The following is a 26,165-nucleotide window of genomic DNA, read 5'->3' as shown; positions in this document are numbered from 1 at the left end:
AACAGATATGTTTTCATGAATAAAAATAACTAATGGAAACAGTAATTTTAAACAATAAATCCATTAGTGCTGAGAACCTTAAAGTAAAACTATACATGAAAGTGAAACCAACTTCTTTGAATTTTGATATCCAAACTGAGAGAAATGCAAAATGTAAAGAGCTTAAATAAAAAATTTGGATTTTTAGAAATCTGTCACTTAATAATCAGATGCGTTATTGCTGAAACATTTTTATTTTTTAAGTTGACTGTAGACCTTTACTAGACATTTCAGTATCAGAACTTGATCGTGTGATATGTTTCTGTTAAACGACTGTTAAGAATTATATATAAAATGGTTCATGGAGATGTAATTATTTTATCTGCTGATGCACCAGAATGATGATGATTGTTCACTATGGATACCAATTCTCTTCAGTGGTCAAGCACTGTAGCACATTTGAGGGGATCAGTGTCAGGGAGCCAGTTATGGTGCTCTGCTTTCTAAGAGCTGGTCTATACCAGCCCCAGCCCTGATGAAGTTTAAAGCCGCTGAGAGGTACTTTTTTCAAAATACTCACTTGTAATAAAACCAAAACTCTGTATATGTTGTCACAAGATAATACCTTTGTCCATCTTCTGTTTTCATTTCCAAAGCAAATACATGAACATCCTTTTTAAATTAAAAGAAAGAGTTAACGTTTCCTTTTTCAGATCACTAATCAAAATCTTTTGCTTGAAATTAATTTCTCAGATCAAAGGTTAGTAATTATTTTCTAATTAGTAACAACCTATCAAAGGATGGCTTAGGCTTTTTTTTCTTTAAAACCTAAGTCCCTTTTATTGCTAATTAAGAGCCTGCTTCTCATTTAAATTACACCAGCATAATTCTTGAGCAGCTGACTGAAGTCAATAAAGCTACTATGGATTTGCATTGATGTAACTGAGATCTGAATCAAACCCTCAAGTGGTATTTACCTAGTAACATCAATTGGAAGAGAAACAGTGTACAGAGAAGAGGATTCTCATTGAAGAGAGAAGCAGCATATGACCTAAATCAAGCAAAATGATGTCCAAACCATTTTTTTGATTATATACTATATGAAAAACCAGAGGTGACCCTACAGAGAAAAATGCTCCCAAACCGCAACATAATTAGGAAACCACTTTGACACAGTCATAACTTCTATAATGAAATTCATGACATTTGAAGAGTTGGTTAGTAACACCTGTCTCAAAATATTTTACTTTGCACTTTGTTATATGCACTGTTCCCCGCTATAGTGAGTCAGACCCTGATCCTGCAGCAAGCTCTGCACGGGCAGATCCCTGCACCAAGCTCCATTTAAATCAATGGGGCTTCTCAGAGGATCAGTCTGCATGGAACTAACTGCAGGATAGGATCCTTAGTCAGTTCTCCCTGTTATCTGTGTGGGTTTGATATGCAGGTAAGAGTGGAGAGGAAAAATGTCTTAAAATAAGAAGATATGATTGTAAAGGCAACAAAAACTGGGGGATTGAAGGAGAGATGTAATGCCAGAAACTACTTGTGGCAAACTTGCCATGCCAATTGTGGCATTGCAGCAGCTGTGCCTCAGTTTCCTCTCCCTTACACATAGTCCTGTGGCCTCCTCTGACCATCAGAGTGATTTGGCCCTGCAGTCAGATCACTTTACAGGGTCACAAAGTCCTTTATTAAAGAAGAACAACAACAAAATGTATTGAAAGCAAACCTTCAGCCAGGCTGGGTTCAGCAGACAGCAGCAACAGAGGTACACCTGTGCTGAGGACCACTGTTCTTTCTCCTCTCCCATTCGCTCAACCCACCAGTCCACGGGCCGGAACACTTCTCCTTAACTAATAGTTTATGGCAGGCTCCAGCTCACCAGGAACCCCATCTCAGCCAGGCTTTCGGCTTGCCTCTGGAGAACCTGTCTGGTCCTCCCCCACTCCCTCCACCTTCTTTTCAGCTACTTCCCAGGGAGAGAGCACTTCCCACCTGGTCTTTCCTGATTCTTTATGGAGACAAACCTGCTCTCCTCCAACTGGGCTTTATTTTTAGGCTGTGTCTACACTGCCACTTTCAGCGCTAAAACTTTTTGTCGTTCAGGGGTGTGAAAAAAACACCCCCCTGAGCGACAAAAGTTTTAGCACTGAAAAGCGCCAGTATAGACAGTGCTTTATTGCTGGGAGCTGTGCTCCCGGCGATAAACCTACCGCTGCTTGTTCGGGGTGTTTTTTTCTTTTAATCGCCAGGAGAGCTCTCCCCTGGCGATAAAGCGTGTCTACACTGCCCACGTCACAGCGCTGCCGTGGCCGTGCTGGAACATGGGTAATGTAGACATACTCTTAGTTAGTCCTGAACCACGCCCCCGGTGCACCCCATCACATTGCCTCCCCCTCAAGACTACATCCTGTCTGGTGCCAGAAGGGTCAAATAAGTTCTTCTCAATGACCTGTGCCTGCTGATAGGTGGGCAGCAGCGCTGTTAGCTACTCCCCTCATAGAGGTGGGTTTTTTACAGCGCTATGAGAGCTCTCTCCCAGTGCTATGCCACGACTACACAAGCCATGTCAAAGTGCTGCCGCTAGACTTCAGATCAAGCCAGGACTTCTCATGCTATAAAACAGGGTGGGTGGAGATTTTCATTTAACTGCCATTTGTGTTTTTGACACTTTCTCCCTGGGTCTTTAGAAGGACAGATATAAATATTACCTGAATTTTGTTACCTTGACTTTCTAAGTCAAAGTAATTCACCTAATATGGTACTTTAATATAAAATCCCTATTTTTAAATATAGTGAACTTTGGCTTCTTTCTGCCTTTCTTCCCCTTGCTGATTTTAAACTAGTTAATGATCTACAATTCCTTACTACAACCGCCATGTGACAAGGATACCTGTTTGAATCACAACATTCCTTATCCCCTCTTCCCCAGACCTGTTAGGGCTCCTCAAGAGCCTACATGTGCCCTCATGCCTCCTACCACAACATAGCATCATTTCTTTGTCTAGGTGAGGAGATGACTGTGTTGCTTTATGGAGCAACGAGAATTGGGCACAGAGTGTTGCAAATTCTTTCAACACCACTGGGTGCTTTTACTGGATATCGCTGACAGGCATTAAATGTTAGTGTAATATACAGAAATAGGTCAGACCTGCAGAATTATCGGGATAGCTGAAATGGCAGAAGGAAATTGCACATTCCACAGTTCTTTTTAAAAACAGGCAATCAAGTTGCAGAGTATGAAATGTAGGTAATTACAAATAAATAATTAGCTCATCCTTTCAGAAACAGTTACACCTTAGGCTGAGGTTTCATTTCAGGTGATCTGGTTCTTCTCTTTCACTTCTTGGTGCCTGAGCTGTTGCCTCTCTCTTGTGGGATATATTTTTGCCTCTCTTTTCATTCATCTCCACCTCTTTTATATCTTACCTTCTCTGTTTTTCCTCTTCTTTCCTCATTCTCTGTCCTCTTCTCTCTCCTTCCTTCCTACTTGATTTTTACTCCTTTCCCATTCTTCTGCTTCCTCTTGCCATTTTGGCTCTTTCCCTCATCTACATCATTTGCCAGACCTTCCTTGTCACATCCCACCACTTTGGTCTTTCTTCCCCACAAGCACTTTTACTATTAAACATTAACAACACATCTAGAGTCTTATGTTAGAACTAGCCCTCATTACAGCTAATAACTCAGTCTAATGTTGGAACTACTGCGTATTACAACTTATGCATCATGTTGACCTGTAAGGGAAAAAAATTGCCTGATGTATCAGGACCGCACAACAAAAGAATCCTGAAGCCTGAAGTGAACTTTGTAGGTTAATAGAACTTTACAAATGAAGTTTCTAAATAGTGAAGACACCCTTCTAACAATTTAATATCTTACCTCCTTACAGGTTTTTGCATAGTTAAAAGCTTGAGCTTGTCGACGAAACAGATTCCAAACAGAGCATGGTTGCCATGGTTTGGACAGCTGTGGCCTGTAAACAGGGCAAAGTGGCTTTCTTTTATATCGAGACGCTAGTTCATCAACATTCTTCAATCTTTCTTCCCATTTTCTCTTCATTTGTCCTAAAGCAGTCAGGAAATGAGCCCTTAATACTACATTAAAAATAACCAAATCAAAAGCATTTTGTATGTGCTTCAATTTCTCATATACCTGTGCATATCTCTGTGGGTGATCTGCTGTATTTGAGCATACTCTGACTCTTTCATGACTAAGGGGAGCCTGTACTCCAAATCAACACACAACTTAGCTGTGAAACTCCCTTTAATACTAAGTTCCCTGTGCTGGTTTGAGAAAATATGAGAACATCAATTGTATCAAGAATCAAGTTATGAATGCCCAGGCCTATTTTATTATCAACACAACCGAAACAATTTAGAATAGGGGGAAATCTCAGGGTAATGAATGATATTTTGTTTATTGAATAGTATTTAATAATGCTTATATTTTCAAAATAATGTACACATTTACATTAATTCATTCTCACACCATCCTGTGGAGGTAGGTAAATATCAGACCCATTTGATAGATGAGGAAATCAACCAAGACAAGTTAAATGACTTATCTGGGCCCACACAGCAAGTCAGTACCTGAGTGAGGATTAGATCTCAGTAGCTTCTAGCTCCCAGCCCTATGCCCACAAGGCTCCATTGCCACTCAAATAGATAAGCAATACAATTCAAAACCAAGGGGCATCCTCAGCCTATGACCCATATCAGCAATGCTTTCAACTGCTTAATAATCTCAATACGTTACTCTAATTAACTTACTCAGTTATCTATGTGTTCACTGTCAGAATTTTCAGGACTTTGAAATAGTTAACTTACCAGTACTCAGTAAAGACATTTTGCCCAGCAGTGCTGACTATCACTCAACCTTTGGACTTCTAATCACATAAAGTAAGCACGTGGTAGGAACTCTGAAAATCAATGCACAGTCAAAAAGCTACATTAAATGTAACATTAGCATCACTACAGACAAGTTCCAATTTAATAATTTTTGTTCAGGGAAATTCCTTCCCCCTCAAAATTCTTCCAGATGGATAAGAGTTAAGATTCTTGGGAAGCAGAGAGAATGGGAGGAAGGGAATTGGGGAAGATGTTATTACAGAGGTTGTTTTATCTAGTCTACAAGACCAATTACCAGTACCACTTTCTGTCCCCCACCCTTTGATTATTCATCTGCATTTTCCTCCCCCGGTTTTTCCGCATCTCTTCTTCCCTTGGATTATCCCTCACTGACCACCTCCCACCTGTGTCTGTCTCACAGCAATTTCTCAAAGGCAACAGCTGTAGAATGAAACTGACTATACTCATAGTAGAGAGACACTGTGGGTGAAGTAATATCTTTTATTGGACCAACAGCTGTTGGTGAGAGAGACATGCTTTTGAGCCAAACAGAGCTCTTCTTCAGGTCTGGGAAAGGAACTCCAGGCATCACAGCAAAATACAAGGTGCAATTGTTTGTCAATCTGTTCCTCACTTCCCCAGGTGGGTATTGTAGTTTTAAGAATGCTTGATAAAGATCTTGTAGATTGATAGAGTGAGATGGGTACCCAGAAATCATCTACTACAGGACAGGCCCAACAAGGAAAATAACAGAACACCACTGGCCATCATGTACAGCCCCCAGCTAAAACCTCTCCAGCGCATTATCAACAATCTACAACCTATCCTGGAAAACGATCCCTCACTCTCACAGACCTTGGGATCTCACAGGCCAGTCCTTGCTTACAGACAACCCCACAACCTGAAGCAAATACTCACCAGCAACTACACACCACACCACAGAAACACCAACCCAGGAACCAATCCCTGTAGCAAACCTCGTTGCCTATTCTGTCCCCATATCTACTCAAGCGACACCATCGGTGGACCCAACCACATCAGCCACACCATCAAGGGCTCATTCACCTGCACGTCTACTAATGTTATATATGCCATCATGTGCCAGCAATGCCCCTCTGCCATGTACATTGGCCAAACCGGACAGTCCCTATGTAAAAGAATAAATGGACACAAATCGGACATCAGGAATGGTAACATACAAAAGCCAGTAGGTGAACACTTCAATCTCCCTGGACATTCTATAACAGATTTAAAAGTAACTATTCTTGAACAAAAAAACTTCAGAAACAGACTTCAAAGAGAAACAGCAGAACTAAAATTCATTTGCAAATTTAACACCATTAATTTGGGCTTGAATAGGGACTGGGAGTGGCTGGCTCATTACAAAAGCAGCTTTGCCTCTCCTGGAATTGACACCTCCTCATCTATTATTGGGAGTGGACTACATCTACCCTGATCGAATTGGCCCTATCAACACTGGTTCTCCACTTGTGAGGTAACTCCCTTCTCTTCATGCGTCATTATATAATGCCTGCATCTATAACTTTCACTCCACGCATCTGAAGAAGTGAGATTTTTTACCCACGAAAGCTTATGTCCAAATAAATCTGTTAGTCTTTAAGGTGCCACCGGACTCCTTGTTGTTTTTGCACAACAGGTTTTACTCCTCATAACACAAGAACTAAGGGTCACCAAATGAAATAGTCAGCAGGTTTAAAACAAACAAAAGCAAGTATTTCTTCATACAATGCACAGTCAACCTGTGGAACCCCTTGCCAGAGGATGTTGTAAAGGCCAAAACTGTAACAGGGTTCAAAAAAGAATTTAGATAAATTCATGGAGGATAGGTCCATCAATGGCTATTAGCCAGCGTGGGCAGGGATGGTGTCCCTAGCCTCTGTTTGCCAGAAGCTGAGAATGGGCGACGGGATGGATCACTTGATGATTACCTGTTCTGTTCATTCCCTCTGAAGCATCTGGCATTGGCCACTGTTGGAAGACAGGATACTGGGCTAGATGGACCTTTGTTCTGACCCAGTATGGCCGTTCTTATGTAACACTTTCAAAAGGTGAGCCTGGGTACTTAAATTCATTACTCTGCTAGACACCAAAAATCATGGACTGAACAGAGACACTGGATTTATGGCTTATTACAACAATCTTGTAACCCACTAACCCCCTCTCTTTGTCTTATGACTGCAGTGGTGTTAACGGGCTACTCTACCTTGAATGTCCTTTACAATATGTGCTAATTACTTTTGCTAAACAATCTCCTTGTTGTTCCACCCCCTTGTATTTTGCTGTGATGTTGGGAGTTCCTTTCCCAGACCTGAAGAAGAGCTCTGTTTGGCTCAAAAGCTTGTCTCGCTCACCAACAGAAGTTCGTCTAATAAAAGATATTACCTCACTCATCTCATGGGGAGGGATAGCTCAGTGGTTTGAGCATTGGCCTGTTAAACCCAGGGTTGTGAGTTCAATCCTTGAGGGGGCCACTTAGGGATCTGGGGCAAAATCAGTACTTGGTACTGCTAGTGAAGGCAGGGGGCTGGACTCAATGACCTTTCAAGGTCCCTTCCAGTTCTAGGAGATAGGATATCTCCATTAATTTATTTTAATTTATTTATTTTTATATCCTGGGACTGACATGGCTACAACTACACTGCATATACTCATAGTACTATAATCAATCATGTTTATTCTATTCAGCCAGCAGGCATCACTAGAGAGAGGCACACAGTATACCTCATCCATCCAGTGGCCAAGCATGTTGCTTCCATAATGCTCCCAGACCATGTTCGCCTGCTGAGTGAGATAATTATCAAGATCCCAAATTAATAGGTACTGCCCACAGACCACCAGGGCAGCACACTTCTTTCAACAAGTTATCAATTTCCTCCTGCTCCCATTAACCTCCTCAAGAAAGTACTTCCTCCACTTAACCCTTTTTCAGCAACACTAGCAAGAAACACAGCTAACATGGACTATACAGTAGTTACAATCCTAATCAGTTTCATTTTGATGTTGCTGGCACTGCTGTGGATGCACTGCATACAGGAGTACAAGTAGGATTCTCCTTGTTGGCACTCTCCCACAAGAAAGTGTTTTAAGAAGGGAAGGGAAGGAGCCTATGTGGAATTCCCACAATCCCACACTCAGTTTAACTTCTTGGTTAGCTCAGAAAACAACTTTTCAAAAACACATGCACACCGTAGATTTCTGAATATGCATAGAAACAGTTGCTTCTCATTTTCATCTGAAATCTTTCTCTTTTCTCCTGACCAGTTGCTCTTTCAAGAAAATTTCAGACTTGGAGAATCCTAAATCTTTTGCCTGCCAAATAGATGGCTGTAGTCTCCTCTTGCTGCATGATAATTTATTTTTTAGAATCTGCAGATTTACATGCTGTCATAAAAATAAAGGGAAGGGTAACAACCTTTATGTATACAGTAACATAAATTCTCTCCTGGCTAGAGGTACAGCATCATTTTACCTGTAAGGGATTAATCAGTTCAATTAACCTAGTTGGCACCTGACCAGAAGGACCCATGGGAAAAGAAGATACTTTCAAATCTGGGGAGAAGGGGAGGGAAGTTTTGTTTGTGCTCTCTTTGTTGATTCCCTCTTGGGACAGAGAGAGAGACCAAGAAGGTAAACCAGCTCCTAAAAAGATCCTGAAATGATACATCTAAAATTACAGAAATTGTAAGTAATAGCAAGGAAATGCGTTAGATTATCTTTTGTTTTTGCTTGTGAGTTTTCCCTATGCTAGGAGGGAGGTTTATTCCTGTTTTTGTAACTTTAAAGTTGAGCCTACAGGGGAATCCTCTGTGTTTTAAATCTTTTATTACTCTGTAAAGTTACCTTCCATCCTGATTTTTGAAGGTGTGATTCTTTTACTTTTTTCTTTATAATAAAGTTCTTCTTTTAAGAACCTGATGATTTTTAGTGTCCTAAAAACCAAAGGGTTTGGTCTGTGCTCACTTTGTTAACCTATTGGTTAGTATATTATTCTCAAGCCTCCCCAGGAAAGGGGGTGGAGGGGCTTGGGGGAATATTTTGGGGAAATAGGGACTCCAAGTGGTCTTTTTCCTGAATCTTTGTCTAAATCACTTGGTGGTGGCAGCAATACCATCCAAGGACAAGGAAAGGATTTGTGCCGTGGGGAAGTTTTTAACCTAAGCTGGTGGAAATACGCTGAGGGATCTTTCATGCGGGTCCCCATATCTGTATCCCAGAATTCAGAGTTGGGAGGGAACCCTGACGCGTGCTTTCTGTTAAACTTTTTGCTTTTACTGGAAAACTCCCACTCCATTTTTATCACCTCTTCCAATGCAGAAATGCGGCAGGGGGAACTATATTTACTTCTTGAATCAGGATTATAATTATTTCCCAGACATTACTTTAATTTCTTATTGTTTTAATTCATCGTTTAAGTATGCTCTTACTCATAACAAAGATATTCAGTTGGAAGAAGTATCTACTGAGAATTCATGTCACTTTCCTCTGACAAGGAGTCAGAAAATGAATCTAAGCACAGCGGAGATTTGGTATTTTTGCATAGTATAGTCTTAGATTTTCTTTATTTTAGAAGTAACAGAACAAAATGGATTAAAGCACTTAGAAATGGAGATTACTGCCATAGAACAAGAGAAGACAGTAAACTCTGTTTGTATCATTATCGCACATGGAATTAGATCTTTGTAACTGGTTCAATAGTTACTTGTGAGTTTTTCATCATTCCCAAATAAAAGTACATCTGAACTCTTTTTAAACAGTTTTTTTAAAAACCAGTACAGGCTAACATGTTTAAACAACAAGTTCCCTGGCCTGTGTGGACCAGGAGTAATAGTTTGATGGTAGAAAACATGGGTAGAAAAATGGTCATGCATGGTCCACAGTGACCAAGCAACCCAGGTTTGAAACAGATTCAACTGTTTTTTCCTCCCCAGTATTGGGCCTTAATAGAATGCTCTATATTTGCTTCCTCCTCCAGTGCTAAATATCATAACCCGATGGAAAGAAAGGAAGGTATCAAATACTTTTTAAAGAACATATTGTAAATTACTGGAAATATTCTCACTTACCCCAGGCAATCTCTTTGAGCAACAGAGCCTACAACTCCTATAGGGGCAACATATTTTAGGGATAGGTTTCCAAAAGGAAACCTAAGGTCCTATCCAACATCCACCAACAACTGAGCCTTTTCTAGACAGGGGAGTTCCACCTAGTTCAAAAAACCCCAATACAGGCAAATTCTCTACTAGTTACACTTGCACTGGCTATGACAATGATATTGGGGTTTTGGCTCTTTCTCTTACTAACATTAATAAACCTGACGGAGAAGAAAAACTCTGTGCTGTGGTACATTTTAAATTATACCAGAAAAACCCATGAATTATACAAGTCATTAAATTTCTCTGCCTGAGGCAAGTCGGAATGACATCCCTGGCTTGCAACAAAGCCAGGATATTCTGTAGAAACAAGGGTAAGATCTTCATAATGGAGGGCCTGATTCTGAAAATCCTCACACCTGAAAGTAGTCCTACTAAAGTCAAGATGTTTACATTCATGAGTAAGTTTTACTCACGTGGGCAATGATTTACCCATGTGGATCAATTTGCAGTTTTGCCAACTCTTGTGATACTTCAAGTTTTTCTTAAAACCTCAGCTCCTGGAGTCATGAGAATCGCAGCTTTCACTGTTTTAAAATAGATATTTAGACCTCATAGTCGCAGAGAGAGGCTGGAAAACATTAACTCTAATAGTTCATAAACCAGAAGGCAATAAAACACTTTTTTAATCTCATGATTTTAAAGCCAATCCTCATGATTTTGGGGGGTCTGCCTCAAGATTTTTTAACACTTTTTAGGGTTGGCAATACTGATATTAGCAGGAACTTAGATTGTAAACACTTATAGGTAGGGACTCAGTCTTCTCATTTATCTGCTATGCACACCTTTGGCATGATGAACAATATAATTATTCCTGATTTGTTCCATGGCTGACATCTCTAGGTCTGCTTCCTGTTCACAACCCAATTGTGGAGATTAGTAGATGATTGCTAGAGAAAACCAATTGCCTGCCATTCTAGCCAAATGAAGAGTGGCAAATTTTTGCCTTGTGCTCATATAGAACAGAGAAATTTGGGACAGAACAGTTTCCAGAAGGAAGGAAAGATTCTAGGAATTTAGATGCAGTAATAGAGAACTCATATCTTAAAGCCACAAAATACAAAGATAAAGATAATGTGTAGTTAATGTGGTTTTCAGTAGACAGAAGGAACTAAATTTAATCTCTCACACTTGTTGCTGAGTCACGCTACAAAGTATAAGTTTTTAGCCGGAAACAACCTCCTAGTTTTCAGGCTCAGTACAGCTAAGCAGTGGGAGATAAAACACATCATGAAGTGAAAACCCCACACTACTATATTTGGACATATACATATTTACTTAGATTTATAGAAACCAGCGAAGGTGCTCGTCTCATACTCCAGAGACCCCTAACAATTATTTAAGATCATAATCAATACAAACAGAGAGGAAAGTAGCAATCCCACAAAATATAACAATAACTAAATAAACCAAAAATAAAGACGTACCCCACCCTCTTAAAACATCACTTCTCAAGCACACAATATATAAAAAAATTATCTCACAGTGCTGAACACAGTTTGACCTTGTCTACATTTGTGGCTACATTTAACCTTAATTAATTAGAATCATAGAATATTAGGGTTGGAAGGGACCTCAGGAGGTGATCTAGTCCAACCCCCTGCTCAAAGCAGACCAATTCCCAACTAAATCATCCCAGCCAGGGCTTTGTCAAGCCTGACCTTAAAAACCTCTAAGGAAGGAGATTCCACCACCTCCCTAGGTAACCCATTTCAGTGCTTCACCACCCTCCTAGTGAAAAAGTTTTTCCCTAATATCCAACCTAAACCTCCCCCACTGCAACTTGAGACCATTACTCCTTGTTCTGTCATCTGGTACCACTGAGAACAGTCTAGATCCATCTTCTTTGGAACCCCCTTTCAGGTAATTGAAAGCAGCTATCCAATCCCCCCTCATTCTTCTCTTCTGCAGACTAAACAATCCCAGTTCCCTCAGCCTCTCCTCATAAGTCAGGTCCTGTCTGAACTACATAAATTACCACGTTTAGTTTAGAGAGACAAGGTGGGTGAGGTAATCTTTTATTGGACCAACCTCTGGTGGTGAAAGAGACAAGCTCTTTGCATAAGCACTTAACATGTTTCAAGGGACCGTTCAATATAAAGTGGCCCATTATCACCCGTCCAGTCACAGGGAGAAAAGGAAGGGTAAGGGAAAGAGAGAGAGGGGGGGTGTGGGTGGGTGTAGGGTGAGTTACAGATTGTTGTAATAAGCCATAAATCCAGTGTCTCTATTCAGTCCATGCTTTTTCATGTCTTGAATGGCCCCTTGAAATGCGTTAAATATTTATCCCAAACAATCTGTCCACCTTGTATTTAGCAATGACACTGAGAGCTAGAACTGCTACAGTGGCACAGCTGTACAGATGTAGCTGTGCCGCTGTAGCACTACTAATGCAGATGTTCTATGCTGATGGGAGATCTCTCCCCCGTGAGAATAATTACTTCACCTCCCCGAGCGGCGGTAGCTAAATTGGTGGGAAACACACTCCCACCGACCTATCCACACTGGTGCTTAGATCGGTGTAACTTATGTCACTCAGGGGGGTGTCTTTCCCGTGCCCTTGAGCGACTTAAGTTATACCAAAGTAAGCGCTAGTGCAGGGGTCGGCAACGTTTGGCACGCGGCTCGCCAGGGTAAGCACCCTGGCGGGCCAGGCCAGTTTATTTACCTGCTGACGCGGCAGGTTCGGCCGATCGCGGCCCCCACTCGCTGCGGTTCGCTGTCCTGGGCCAATGGGGGCGGCGAGAAGCGGCGCGGGAGAGGGATGTGCTGGCCGCGGCTTCCCGCCACCCCCATTGACCTGGGACGGCGAACCGCGGCCAGTGGGGGCCGCGATCGGCCGAACCTGCCGCGTCAGCAGGTAAATAAACTGGCCCGGCCCGCCAGGGTGCCGACCCCTGCGCTAGTGTGTACCATCACTATGGTACACACTACAGCCTATGTCAGCATAATGTATGTTGCTCAGGGAGGTGGTTTATTCACACCCTGAGCGACATAAGTTACACCGACATAAGCCATTCACGTGCACAGCGTTGTTGGCGGGAGAGCTTCTCCTACTACATAACTTCTGTCATTAACGGAGGTGTTTTTTTATGCCAATAGGAGAGTTAGATCATAGAACAGGGGTTCTCAAACTGGGGGTCGGGACCCCTCAGGGGGTCACAAGGTTATTACATGGGGGGTTGTGAGCTGCCAGCCTCCACCCCAAACTCTGCTTCGCCTCCAGCATTTATAATGGTGTTAAATATATAAAAGTGTTTTTAATTTACAAGGGGGGTCGCATTCATAAGCTTGCTATGTGAAAGGGGTCACCAGTACAAAACTTTGAGAACCACTGTCATAGAATATCAGGGTTGAAAGGGACCTCAGGAGGTCATCTAGTCCAACCCCCTGCTCAAATCAGGACCAATCCCCAGACAGATTTTTGCCCCAGATCCCTAAATGGCCGCCTCAAAGATTGAACTCACAACCCTGGGTTTAAGCAGGCCAATGCTCAAACCACTGAGCTATCCCTCCCCCATCTCTCTCTCAGCAGCATAGAACATCTTCACCAGAAGTGTGGCAGCGGCACAGCTGCATTGATAAGCTCCGCAGCTGCAGCTCTGTATGTATAGACATGGCCTATGAGTTAATTGCCTAGACCTGAAAAGGAACTCTGTATAAGCTTGAAAGCTTGTCCTCTCACCAAGAGAAGCTGGTCCAATAAAGATATTACCTACCCACCTTGTCTCTCTAATACCCTGGGACCAAGAGGGCTACTACACCACTGCAAATACGTTTAGTTTAAACATTTATAAAACATGACTGTTGCCAAATCATGTTATAAAATGCTCTCAGGAATTATGTTTAGCCTATGCAATCTTATTTACACTAACAAACTAAGGACCTGTAATTTACCAGCAGTGCAGTGCTGGTGATAGCAACAGCAGTATTTCATAAAAATCATGAAACTGTCTTAAACTATGATTTTTTTATTTAATTTTATATATATATAATTTTTTTTTTTGCCCTCTAGTTTTTAAGCTTTAGGGTACATTCGGGTCATACTTTCAGGTTTGGTCTGCAACCCTGAGGGCCAGAAATTGCCTTTTATTTTAATGAAAGCTGAAATTCTCACATAATCCCATGACTCCAGGAGCTTGGACTTTAAGAAAACACCAAATATCACAAGACTAGCTATAAAATCCCAAGAATTGGCTTCAAGCTGTGACAGAGACAGGTCTCAGACATTAACATGGTCATTTATCCCAAACTCATGAGCTCTGTCTATGTTATAGCATCCACCATCAGAGAATTTCAGCTATGACATTTACTAGCACAGATATAGCCAAAGAGGCTGCTGGGAAAGAAACCTATATGATAGGAAATTAGTCTGTTGTTGAAAACAGTTCTCAGCAATGTACATTGGAGAATTGTGTGTTTAAAGTGTTAGTACTGGACCATGTGTAGCTGCCACGTTAGAGCTATCTATCTCTATTCACCATCAACCCTATTTCACTTAGATTTATCCCCACATCTTACACATGCAGTTGTATAGTAAAGAGGGCCAAACACATTGCCACCAGCAGGGCCGGCTCTAGGCACCAGCAAAACAAGCAGGTGCTTGGGGCGGCACATTTGCAGGGGGCGGCATTCGGGCCATCCTTTTTAAAAAAACAAAACAAAACAAAACAAAAAAAACCTCACTTCCTCCCCTCTCACAACCCTGCAGAAGCGGAGCCACGGAGCAGCTGGGGATCCAGTATGGGAGTTGAGAACCCACGGGACCCTGGGAACTGTAGTTCCTTGCCTAGCTCCCTGCCTATAGAGCCAGCCCTGGAGCAGGGAAAGAACTACATTTCCCAGCAATCCCTTAGCAGCTATCAACAGGAAAGAGAGGGGTAGGGAGTGAGGTAGCTGAGCCATGCTGCAGCTTGCTGTGAGTCGAAAGGGGTGGCACTGTGAATGGGGAACAAGTATGCCCAAGGAGTAGAAGGCTTTGCCCCAGATATCCCCTTCAGAAGACTTCCCCAGACTGGATTAGGGATACTGGTGTGACCTCACCTTGCAGCCCCCAAAGAAGGAATTGGGTGGACTAAATGGACAGTGCCCCTCTCTATCTGAAGCCTAGCAAGGGAGGTACGTGGATCCCACTAGAATTTAAAATGAAAAGTAAGGGAGGGGAGGCTCTACTAGAGGACCTGGGCAGCTTTAGATACAGTACCAGGCACGTAGGAGGATTTCCACTTCTGAGCCATGGAAGCAGAAATTGACTTTTCCTTTCCAGATATAGCTAATATTCAGAAAGGGAATCTAGCACCTGCCTTCCAGATTTGAACACTCTCAAAATTCAGGAGTGCTCAAGCTCAATTCGGGCAGCTGTTACTTCATGTCTCCCAAATCAAATATACTGATCCACTGTAACTTGCTGTAGAAAAAGTAGGATAAAATTGAGCAAGAAATGCTTCCCAGTGGTTTTTAGGACTGGAATTGCTATTTTCAACAGCCATTGCCTTTTTTGTTTGTTTGTTTGTTTTTGTTTTATTTGTTTAAAAGGAAGACAGTGATATTGCATTGGCAAATTCCCCATAGAAAGAAAGAGTGGAACAAAAGAATAATAAAGGCACCTCAACTTTTCCTCATTTATGTAGGACAGTCTTATAATGTGCATCCAGATATCCTCCAATCACACAAGCTGAAAATTGTTCCACTTTACTGCAGTTCTGTAACCATATGGGAACCAATCCTGTCTGTGTTCTGTGCACATCTAAAATTCCTGCTGAATGACCCGCCCTGGGAGTGAGTTACCAGTGACCCAGGGCTGGGACAGCAGGAGGGAAACAAGTCTCCTCTGGCAGCTCTCTCGAGAGCAATTCAGCTAAAAACAAAACTGCTGAGCCTGGGGCTACGCTGTACCTGCAAAAACACAGCTGGCGGGAGGCAGTGCTGAGAGGTCCCTCTGCAGCTCACACCGTTTTGGCCGCCACGACAGCCCGCTCACTCCACTTGGGGTCACTTTTAGCGCCTCTGCTCCTCCCCAGCACAGCCCGGCCGCACCTCTCCCCATTCCTTAGCCCCGCCTCCTGCCCCTGGAGTCGGGTTTTGGCCGCCTTCCTCCCCCTATCGCCCCCGCCGGTCCCTGTACAAATGGTGTCCGTCCCTCTCTCCGGCCGGCCCCAGCCCTGCCCACCTTAGGGGACACCACTAGCCCGACTGCTGGAGCCCGGGGACGCGCTGTCAGGCCCGCTCCCGGCGGGGCACCTCGGGAGCGGCGTGCTGGGCTGGGCAGAGCGCCAGGAGCAGGCCGAGGGGACGGCGGTAACGCCGGCCTGTGTGTTCGGGAGATCCGGGGCTGCCCCTCCCCACTCAGCGCACACTCACCTGGGGGAAGAAACAGACTCGCCCACCAGGCCCGCGCTCAGAGCCCGCCTGGCCGCGTTTGAACCGGCCGCCGCCCTGCGCCCGCGCCCTTCCCCTGCAAGGCGGGGCCGGGCGGAGCGAGCAGCCGAGTCCAACCGACCCCAGCCTGGCGCGCCTGCGCCGTCTACTCTAGTCTGGAGCTGAGGGGCGAGCGGGAGGCCGGCGGCGGCAGGTCAGTGGCTGTGCTGGACGGGGAGCGCCCGCCGGTACCGGGGCGCGCGGGGGGAGCAGCGATCGAGGCGGGGGGTCCCCGCGCGGGGTGGGGGGTTTGCCGGAGCCTGGCTGCTCGCACGGTGGCGCTGCCCCCGCTTAGCCCGGGCAGCTCCTAGCCCCACCGCCTTCGGGCGAACAAAGAGCCCGGGCGGCTCCGGCTGCCCTGCTCCCCGTACTGGGCTCTGAGCAGAGCAGCGGGGCTGGCTCCGAGCCCGGGTTGCCGCGGGACACTCAGGAAAGGGGGCTTGGCTCGTTCTCGCTGCCTTGCGTGGAAGCAACAGACGATCCGGGGTTACTGCCCGAGGCACTTTCCCCCCTCGCCCTTCCCGAGCCGACAGGCGCTGCGAGCCTGGCACCCGCCGCCGAAATGCAGCCACTTCTGCGAAGCGCCAGGGTGGGGTTAACAGGGTTCCGAGGCTGCGCTCGTCAAGTCCCCTATAGCTCTTCCGGAATAATTATGTGTTGTCGACAGTTATTTCTGTATAAGGCGCTCTTATTCCAGCCCCAGCCCGTGAGAGCCTTTGTCCGGTTTAGCTTAAATCGTGTAGACTAGTTCTTTCGGAATAACAATTCCAGGAAATTTCCAAGTGTAGACAAGCCCGTACCCATCATGCCTTACAATGTCAAAATATGAAAGTAAAGTACTATTACAAGTTAAAATATGGATGCAATATGAATTAATGAATATGAATATTTTAGTGTAATGCAATGCAGGATGCTTTCCTTTCCCTTCTGCTTGCACAGCTAGACTAGACTAACCATTTTCTGTTTCCTAGAGTTTGTTTCTGGCTCTCATGTTCTTACAGGGTGCTGTGGGAGAATGTTGAAATCTAATTTAATTGACTTTAAGGTTTTGTTTGGAAATAGTAATAATAAATAATTAATTGAACTCCTGGTCTAATCTTTCAGCTCTCTCACTGTCAGCATATAATAATACTAAATTGGAATATATACGCCTGAGGGCATTTGGTGCCAAAAAAAATAAAATTCTACACCAAAAATATTAAAATTCTGTGCATAATATTTTAAAATTTTGCACATTTTATTTGTCAAATAAATGTGGAGGCTCCAGCATGGCACTGGGGAGCATAGGCTGCACCTGACCCTAAGACAGGGCAAGTGCCTGGCCTGCCCCAGAAACACCCCAGGGCCCTGCCCCTCTGTGTGGGCAGGCACGGTCAGTAAGGCAAGATCCAGGTGTGGATGGGGCTTAATGTGGGTGGATCCAGGTGTGGGTTGAGAGTGATCTGGGTGCACAGGGGCTTTTTGTGGGGTTCTGGGTGCAACAGTAATGGGACTCTGCAGGGGGGTCCAGGTGAAGGTGGTTGGGCTCAGTGGCGTGGGAGCATTGGGGGGGATAGAGTTCGGCACAGCTGTCTGGGTGTGGGGGGCTCAGTGGGGGGGTTCAGATGCTAGGGGTGTGGAGCTCAGTGAGGTTGGGATCCAGGTGCAGCTGGTTCTGGCTCAGTGGGGTGGGGATCTGGGTGCGGGTGGCTCGTTGGGGTGAGCCAGGTGCCTGGGGAGTGGGACTCATTGTGGGGAGAGGGGGGTGTCAGCTGGAGGGTCTGAGTATGAGAGGATCTGGATGCATGAGGGTTGGGCGGATGGGGGAGAAGCTCCCTGTACAGGAATCCCTCCCCCTGCAGCTGAGAAGCAATGGGTGCAGGAAGTGTGTGGGGGCGGGGGGTTGCAGAGCTTCCTGCAGCTGGGAGAGAAATCTGAGGGTGGGTCTGACAGGCCCCAGATGCCATGCAGGGGGAAGAGGAAGTCCCATCATCCCCAGCCCAGCCAGGACTAACAGCTGAGCCTGGCGCAGGGTAGGAGCCACCAGATGGGTCTTCCCAAGTTTTGCCTCTTGCCCCCCAGTGATTTACCTCTCTGCCAGCTGCCCTGGGCACCCAAAACATACTGCTGGGGAGGGTTGCATGACCACTCTTGTGGCTTCCCTTTGCTTCCCTGTCAGAAAGTCATTTTTCTGCAGGGAAGTAAAGCAATCTGTGGGGGACATAAATTTGGCGCATGTGCAGTGGCACAGAATTCCCCAAAGAGTAAGTGTAGGACAGAAAACTGGCAGTGGCATTTACCCAAGTTGTCCACTAGAGAATCTTCAATGATCACTGCTGGTCAGCTCCGGATATCAGTTTTAAGTCTCACCTGAAAAATGGTACCTCCTCAACTCGTTTCTCCAGAGCACAGTGTTGGGGCATTGGAGGTTGTCATAACTATAAAGGGAAGGGTAACAGCTCTCTGTGTACAGAGACTCCAAATCCTTTTACTTGTAAAGGGTTAAGAGGCTCGGGTAACCTGGCTGACACCTGACCCGAAGGACCAATAAGGGGGCAAGATACTTTCAAATCTTGGGGGGGGAAAGGCTTTTGTGTGTGCTCTTTGTTTTAAGGGGTGGTTCGCTCTTGGGACTGAGAGGGACCAGACATCAATCCAGGTTCTCCCCATCTTTCTAAACAAGTCTCTCCTATTTCAAACTTGTAAGTAAAAAGACAGGCAAGGCGTCTTAGATTTACTTTGTTTTCTCAACTTGTAAATGTACCTTTTACTAGAGTGTTTATCTTTGTTTTGCTGTACTTTGAACCTAAGACAGAGGGGGGTCCTCTGAGCTCTTTAAGTTTGATTACCCTGTAAAGTATTTTCCATACTGATTTTACAGAGATGATTTTTACCTTTTTCTTTAATTAAAAGCCTTCTTTTTTAAGAACCAGATTGATTTCTCCTTGTGTTAAGATCCAAGGGGGTTTGGATCTGTATTCACCAGGAGTTGGTGGGAGGAAGGAGGGGGGACGGTTAATTTCTCCTTGTTTTAAGATCCAAGGGGGTTTGGATCTGTGTTCACCAGGGAATTGGTGAAAGGGTTCTCAAGGCTTCCCAGGGAGGGGATTCCTGAGATGGTGGCAGCGGGACCAAAGCTAAGCTGGTAGTTAAGCTTAGAGGTTTTCATGCAGGCCCCTACATTTGTACCCTAAAGTTCAAAGTGGGGATACAGCCTTGACAGAGGTGTATTGTCTAAGGCCCATTCTGCATTCAGATCCACACAGGCAGCCATGTGGATCCCTGTTGAAGTCAGTCTGTGTAGATAGGTCTGCCCACATGTATCTAAGTGCAGGATTAGCACTTTAGAAGGAAAAGGGTTAGTATCTGCTCTGTCGCTGACACTTTGTGACTGACTGGTGAAGTTATAACCTTACAGTATACTATTGGACCCAAGTGCCAATATTCCATTGGCTTCACTAAGCTTCTGCACAGGCACAAAGATCCATCTACACGGCACAAAACTCTACCTGTCACTACATATCACCATAAACTACCACCAATAGAGCCCAGTGGTTGGAAGAGATCAGCTCATGGGTGAAGAACGTCTGATTAAAACTGAATCTGAACAAAGCAGAGGTTATGCTGCTGGGAAAAGAAAGGAATTTTGAAAATCGTGCAACCGTGGTGCCATCTCCTTTGGTTGAAGGTACACATCCACAATTGGTCAGTTCCGTCTGTAGTTTAGGAGTGCTGCTGGATTCCTTGCTGATGCTAAATTCTCACATAGCAGTATCCATCAGTGACTTTTTACCATCTGTAGCGAGGCGGTGGGCTACCCCACAGTCCCGCTGAGGGCCGAACCTCCCCTAATACCAACATGGGTGGAGCCACCGGGTCCAGCGCCTGCCCCTCAGAGGTCACGGCCCCGACCCGGAAGTATAAAAGCCCGCCTCCAGAGTTCAGTGGAGCCCAGGCCGGCGGAGAGAGCAGACGTCGGTGTCCGAGCTCCCGCTTGGGAGGCAGCCGTAGGCCGCGCCCGGCCTGCTGACGTACCCGGTCTGTCGAGCCTACCTCTCGCCCGGTACCCTGAGGAGGACTGGCCAAGCCTGCCCCGTGCCAGCTACCCCGAGGAGGAGCCGAGCTTGCCCCGTGCCAGGTACCCTGAGGAGGACTGGCCAAGCTTACCCCGTGCCAGCTACCCCGAGGAGGAGCCGAGCCTGCCGTTCGCTACCTACCCAGAGGAGCCGATGCTGGTGGAGAGCACCGACGACACTAGGACGGCCCAGGTACCATCCGAGGGGGAGTGTGGAAGTAGCCCGGGGGCAGCCGACCCCAGTCTGGCTGCTGCACTGCCAGAGCCGATGTCAGTGTGTTGGGCCAGGATCCCCACTGACAGCAGCGAGTTTCCGCCGCTGCTAGGGCCCCGGGCTGGGACGCAGTGGAGTGGGAGGGCCTGCGTCCCCCCTGCCACCCACTCCTTGGGTGGCAGACTCCCCCTTTTTCCCTGGCCTAGAGAGGCTGGGTTCCTGCTTGACTATTTGTTTGCTGCCCCACCCTGACCTAGGGCCTGGGCTGCTACAAACTCTGACCCAGCCCCTGCTTAAGGGCCTGGGTATTTGCATGACTATTTGATTACTGCCCGCCCTGACCTAGGGCCTGGGCTGCTATAGACATTGCCTCGGTCCTTGCTTAAGGGCCTGGGTTTCCGAGCTACTGACTCAGCCCCTGCTTCAGGGCTGGAGCTCCAGACTGATTGAGGGCTCGGGGCTCTTTTCTGACTGTAGCGAGGCGGTGGGCTACCCCACAGCCCCGCTGAGGGCCGAACCTCGGCCAAGACTGCTACACGATCTCTGGTTGGTTAGGAGACTGCCAATGATGAGTTATATACAGCTATACAGGTCTTTGTCACCTCTTCAGGCACCGTGGGACTTTCTACCATAAAGTTAAAGCACTTCTGTGCAGGATATAGGACTTTCTCAGGGGCCAGTTGAGATTGTCGAATAAACTCCCACTGGAGCTAAGGACCATCACAAACCTCATCACCTGCTGCTCCAACTGCAAGGCACATTTCTTCAACTCTGTCTTCGCTAACATAAATGCATAGCAACGTGTGCCTTTAAAACAAACCAAAACAAAATACTACAGAGTACACCCAATTCTCCCTCTGGGAAGAAGATGAAAGAGAGAATAAACCACACATTGCTTAATGACCTACTGGAATGGGCTTAGAGTTCAGTATAAGAACCTGTATACAGGAAGTCCTCGGACTTACGACACAATTCGTTCCTCAGAATTGCGTTGTAAGTTGAAACTGCTTTTCCCATAGGAATCAATGGTATGAAGGGGGGGATTCATTCCTGAACCAAGGCTTGATACACTATTTTCACTACAATAACCCAGATTTTTGTACTAAATTAATTATAGATGACTAATGTTGCAACATCAATGTATTTACTGTACACTGTATTTTGTAAACAGCATTCAAATAGACATATTCACTCACATGTGCTGCTCAGAATGCCAGCCTCGCAGGCTCAGAAAGCCAGGGAGAATGGCATACATGCTGAGCCTCAGCCAATCATTGTTCAAGCTTTCTGATTGGCTGAGCCCAGGGTCAGGAGCCAATCAAAAACAATCGGCAACCCTACCCGGCAACAAGCTACCCTACTGCCTTGAAGCCAATCAGAAGTAACCCTTTCCAGCTCCATACCAGTATAACGCAACCAGGAAATATTTCAAGCGAACTTTATGCAAATTGAGCGTAGTAAGGGTGAAACAAGCATCGTAGGGGTGAAACGGGTAGTCGGTTGAAAAAGTGTTGTAAGTGGCATCCATTGTAAGTCAGGTGTCATAAGTCCGAGGACTCCCTGTAGAACAGAAATAAGCCTTGATCTGTCATGCTCTATAGAAATTACAGAGGAGACTCTATGGCAGGGGTGGTCAATTATTTTTTGTCAAGGTCTAAATTTCTTGGTCAAGGTATAGTCTAGATCCAGACTAGCGAAAATAACAACAATAGTGATAATAAGTAAATAAAAAGATTTTGAGGTCCGTTCAAAAGTGTCTGGCAGTCTGGATTTGGCCCATGGTCCGCCTGTTTACTACCCCTGCTCTGTGAAGTAGCCTAACACCCAAATGTCCCCTACCTTAATACTGTAATCTGAATAGATAGTTTTAAAAAATTCACATTGAGTTATTGAGAAATTAATGTAATGTAGCCACTGTTAAATGTTCTGTGCTCCCTAAGCAGCAGCAAAAAATATATATGATAAGGTGATGACATCATTAAGATACTATATAGTTGAACACTATATAACATTCATACAGAATGCAATGCCATCCACAGCCTCAGAAACAACCCTGACATTATAATCAAAGAGGCTGATAAAGGAGGTGCTGTTGTCATCATGAACAGGTCTGACTACCAAAAGGAGGCTGCCAGACAACTCTCCAATACCAAATTCTACAGGCCACTTTCCTCAGATCCCACTGAGGAATACATTAAGAAACTCCACCATCTACTCAGGACACTCCCTACCTCTTCATCATCTGGACCCATGGGAAGGAGACTCTGGAAGAATTCCACCACAATTTCAACAGCTTCTACCCCACCATCAACCTCAGCCTGGACCAATCTACACGGGAGGTCCACTTCCTAGACACCACGGTACAAATAAGTGACAGTCACGTTAACACCACCCTATACCGAAAACCCACCGACCGCTATGCCTACCTTCATGCCTCCAGCTTCCATCCCGGACACACCACACGATCCATCGTCTACAGCCAAGCGCTGAGGTACAACCACATTTGCTCCAGCCCCTCAGACAGAGACCAACACCTATAAGATCTTCACCAAGCATTCTCAAAACTACGATACCCGCACGAGGAAATAAGGAAACAAATCAACAGAGCCAGAAGTGTACCCAGAAGCCTCCTGCTGCAAGACAAGCCCAAGAAAGAAACCAACAGAACTCCACTGGCCATCACCTACAGTCCTCAGCTAAAAACTCCCCAACGCATCATCAGTGATCTACAACCCATCCTGGACAACGATCCCTCGCTTTTGCAGGCCTTGGGAGGCAGGCCAGTCCTCGTCCACAGACAACCCGCCAACCTTAAGCATATTCTCACCAGCAACCACACACCGCACCACAGTAACTCTAACTCAGGAACCAATCCATGCAACAAACCTCGATGCCAACTCTGCCCACATATCTACACCAGCGACACCATCACAGGACCTAACCAGATCAGCCACATCATCACCAGTTCATTCACCTGCACATCCACCAATGTAATACACGACATCATGTGCCAGCAATGCCCCTCTGCTATGTACATTGGCCAAACTGGACAATCCCTATGTAAAAGGATAAATGGACACAAGTCAGATATTTGGAATGGCAATATACAAAAACCTGTAGGAGAACACTTCAACCTCCCTGGACAAACAATAGCAGATTTGAAGGTAGCCATCCTGCAGCAAAAAATTTTCAGGACCAGACTTCAAAGAGAAACTACTGAGCTTCAGTTTATTTGCAAATTTGACACCATCAGCTCAGGATTAAACAAAGACTATGAATGGCTAGCCAACTACAAAAGCAGTTTCTCCTCCCTTGGTGTTCACACCTCAGCTGCTAGAAGAGGGCCTCATCCTCCCTGATTGAACTAACCTCGTTATCTCTAGACTGATTCTTGCCTGCATATTTATACCTGCCTCTGGAAATTTCCACTACATTCTTCTGATGAAATGGGTATTCACCCACGAAAGCTTATGCTCTAATACGTCTGTTAGTCTATAAGGTGCCAGAGGACTCTGTCGCTTTATATAGTTGATGTATTTTAAACAGAATCAGTTCTGTTTAAGCTAGGGGTCATATTGGTGTTGGGGGAAAGTTGGTGGTACTTTAAGCTCCGTCCACAGCCCCAGTGTAGCAGGGTGTTTCTGCTAAAATGGTCAGGAGTGAATAGCTGGGCCATATCTACATTGAGAATTTATCTTGTTTCCAGCAACTGATTGCCAGTCACCGAAATATCTGCACCAATGCAAGCAAGGAAAGCTGTAATTTGCATTTGCAGAGTTTACCCCCATGTGAATCCGGTGGGGATGGAGTATTGGATGTGTCTTGCCCCTTTTCTGGACAGTAGGGAAAGGCACCATTATGGTAATCTAGTCTAACTTTCTGCAGACCATTGAATTTAACCCCAAATTTCTGCTTTGAGCCTGAGAACTCATGGTTGAACTAAAGCACATCTTTTAGAAAGGTATCTAGTCTAGATATAAAGATGTTTTTAAGTAATAGCAAATCTGCCATTTCCCTAGATTAAGATGTTCCAGTGATTGATTACACTGTTAAAAATTGCACCTAATTTCCAGTTTGAATTTTTCTAGCTTCAGCTTCCAGCTATTGAACATTGTTATGGCACTGTCTGCTAGGTTAAAGAGCCCTCCGGTATTGGATATCCTCTGCTTGTGTATGTGATCAAGTTACCTCTACGCACTCTCTGATAAGGATCTGAAACTATTTACCTTAAGTCTCTCATTGTAAAGCATGTTTTCCAGCCCTCAAATCATTCTTGTAGCTCTTCTCTGAACTCTCTCCAGTCCTTCAACATTTGTGGAGTATTGCCTGTATTTTGTCTGAGCACGTTTTCTGAGTATTAATTTACAAATAAAACTTATCTTGGATTAGTTTTATTGGAAGAAATTTCCCAACAGTCTGTATTAACTTCTTCCACCTTAAATCTCTCTTCTTGTAGACTTGCCCATTGCTTAGTAGCAAGTTGGGATTATTCCAAAAAAATCTTTGTGCTTCAAAGCATTCTGAAAATGGAGCCCCTGTGCAGCAAATACAAATGTATCCACATCATACTTCAGCTGCTCCTGGAAAATATAGCTTCTGCAGAATTCTGCAAATTGTGTTTTTTTCCTCTAAATTATTGGGTTAAGGATTTTTTTGGGTTAAGGATTTTTTTAGGGGACAGAGGAAGGAAATTTGAGGGGAAGAAAATTTGTTACTGTACTGATCATTTCAATAAGTTAATAGGCAGTTTCAAATGCAGTATTGAAGAGACTAGCTGAATTTTGAAATTGAAGTATCATATATGTATTGTTTTTATTGACCATATTGCATCATTTTGCTTTTTATTTAACTGACTGTCCAACGCAACTATTCACCAACTGTGTTCTGTGGACACCAATAGTTTGTGAAGCTTTTCCTTGATCATTCATACAATGAGATACTTTAAAAATTCTGCTTTAGGGGATTCGGAGGTCAGAAAAGATACTTATTTCCGGGTGGGGAAATGTATTATCAGTATTGACTGTCAAGGACCATTTATTGTTGTCTTTCAATCCATAGACGACTAGATGAAAATCTCATTAGAACTTTTCACACTGCTATAATTGTCTGGAAGTGGCTGTTGCAAAGCACTTTCCTTTTCACTTCTTGTCCCCCAACAGTGGGCCAGCACTCCCGTCTTTCAAAATTATTTGAGTAGAACTATTTTAGTAACCATTTTACAGATTTGTACACATTGTGATGATATTTTTTTCACTTTGAAGTTGTCCTTGATACTAATGGATGCTATGCTAGAAAATGGCTTGAATGACATTTTTCTGATCATGTGCTTTGTGGCTTGTGGTCTCTTGATAGGTGAGCGGCTCACCTAATCAGTAGTAACCACAAACCAAGGTTTCAGTAGCATAATGGTTACAAAAAAGTGTAATATTTGGTATTGGTATAATTTCATATACAGAATTAAATCTGTAGTTTAAACA

The 26,165-nt window shown here is 44.7% G+C and overlaps 1 protein-coding gene across 4 annotated transcripts in view; it reads right to left on the bottom strand.

Annotated features, from left to right (window-relative positions):
* The window catches only part of PRIMPOL (primase and DNA directed polymerase), a 41,213-nt gene extending 24,783 nt beyond the window's left edge, over window positions 1-16,430 (bottom strand). For all 4 annotated transcript variants that reach the window (XM_026647897.1, XM_026647899.1, XM_026647898.1 and 1 more), the window contains exons 1-4: window positions 16,364-16,430; window positions 4,812-4,903; window positions 3,865-4,049; window positions 560-651 (exon numbers count right to left, since the gene is read on the bottom strand). In XM_026647897.1, coding sequence (XP_026503682.1) covers window positions 560-651; window positions 3,865-4,049; window positions 4,812-4,830 — 296 coding nt within the window. In that variant the 5' untranslated portion in view covers window positions 4,831-4,903; window positions 16,364-16,430. The remainder of the gene's footprint in view (window positions 1-559; window positions 652-3,864; window positions 4,050-4,811; window positions 4,904-16,363) is intronic.
* Window positions 16,431-26,165: the final 9,735 nt, after the last annotated feature.

The sequence above is a fragment of the Terrapene carolina genome, unplaced genomic scaffold (genome assembly GCF_002925995.2).
Source record: "Terrapene carolina triunguis isolate 2854851 unplaced genomic scaffold, T_m_triunguis-2.0 Scaffold66, whole genome shotgun sequence".
NCBI classification, from domain to species: domain Eukaryota; kingdom Metazoa; phylum Chordata; order Testudines; family Emydidae; genus Terrapene; species Terrapene triunguis.
The sequence above is the reverse complement of the archived record's forward strand: the minus strand, read 5'-3'. Positions and strand labels throughout refer to the sequence as shown.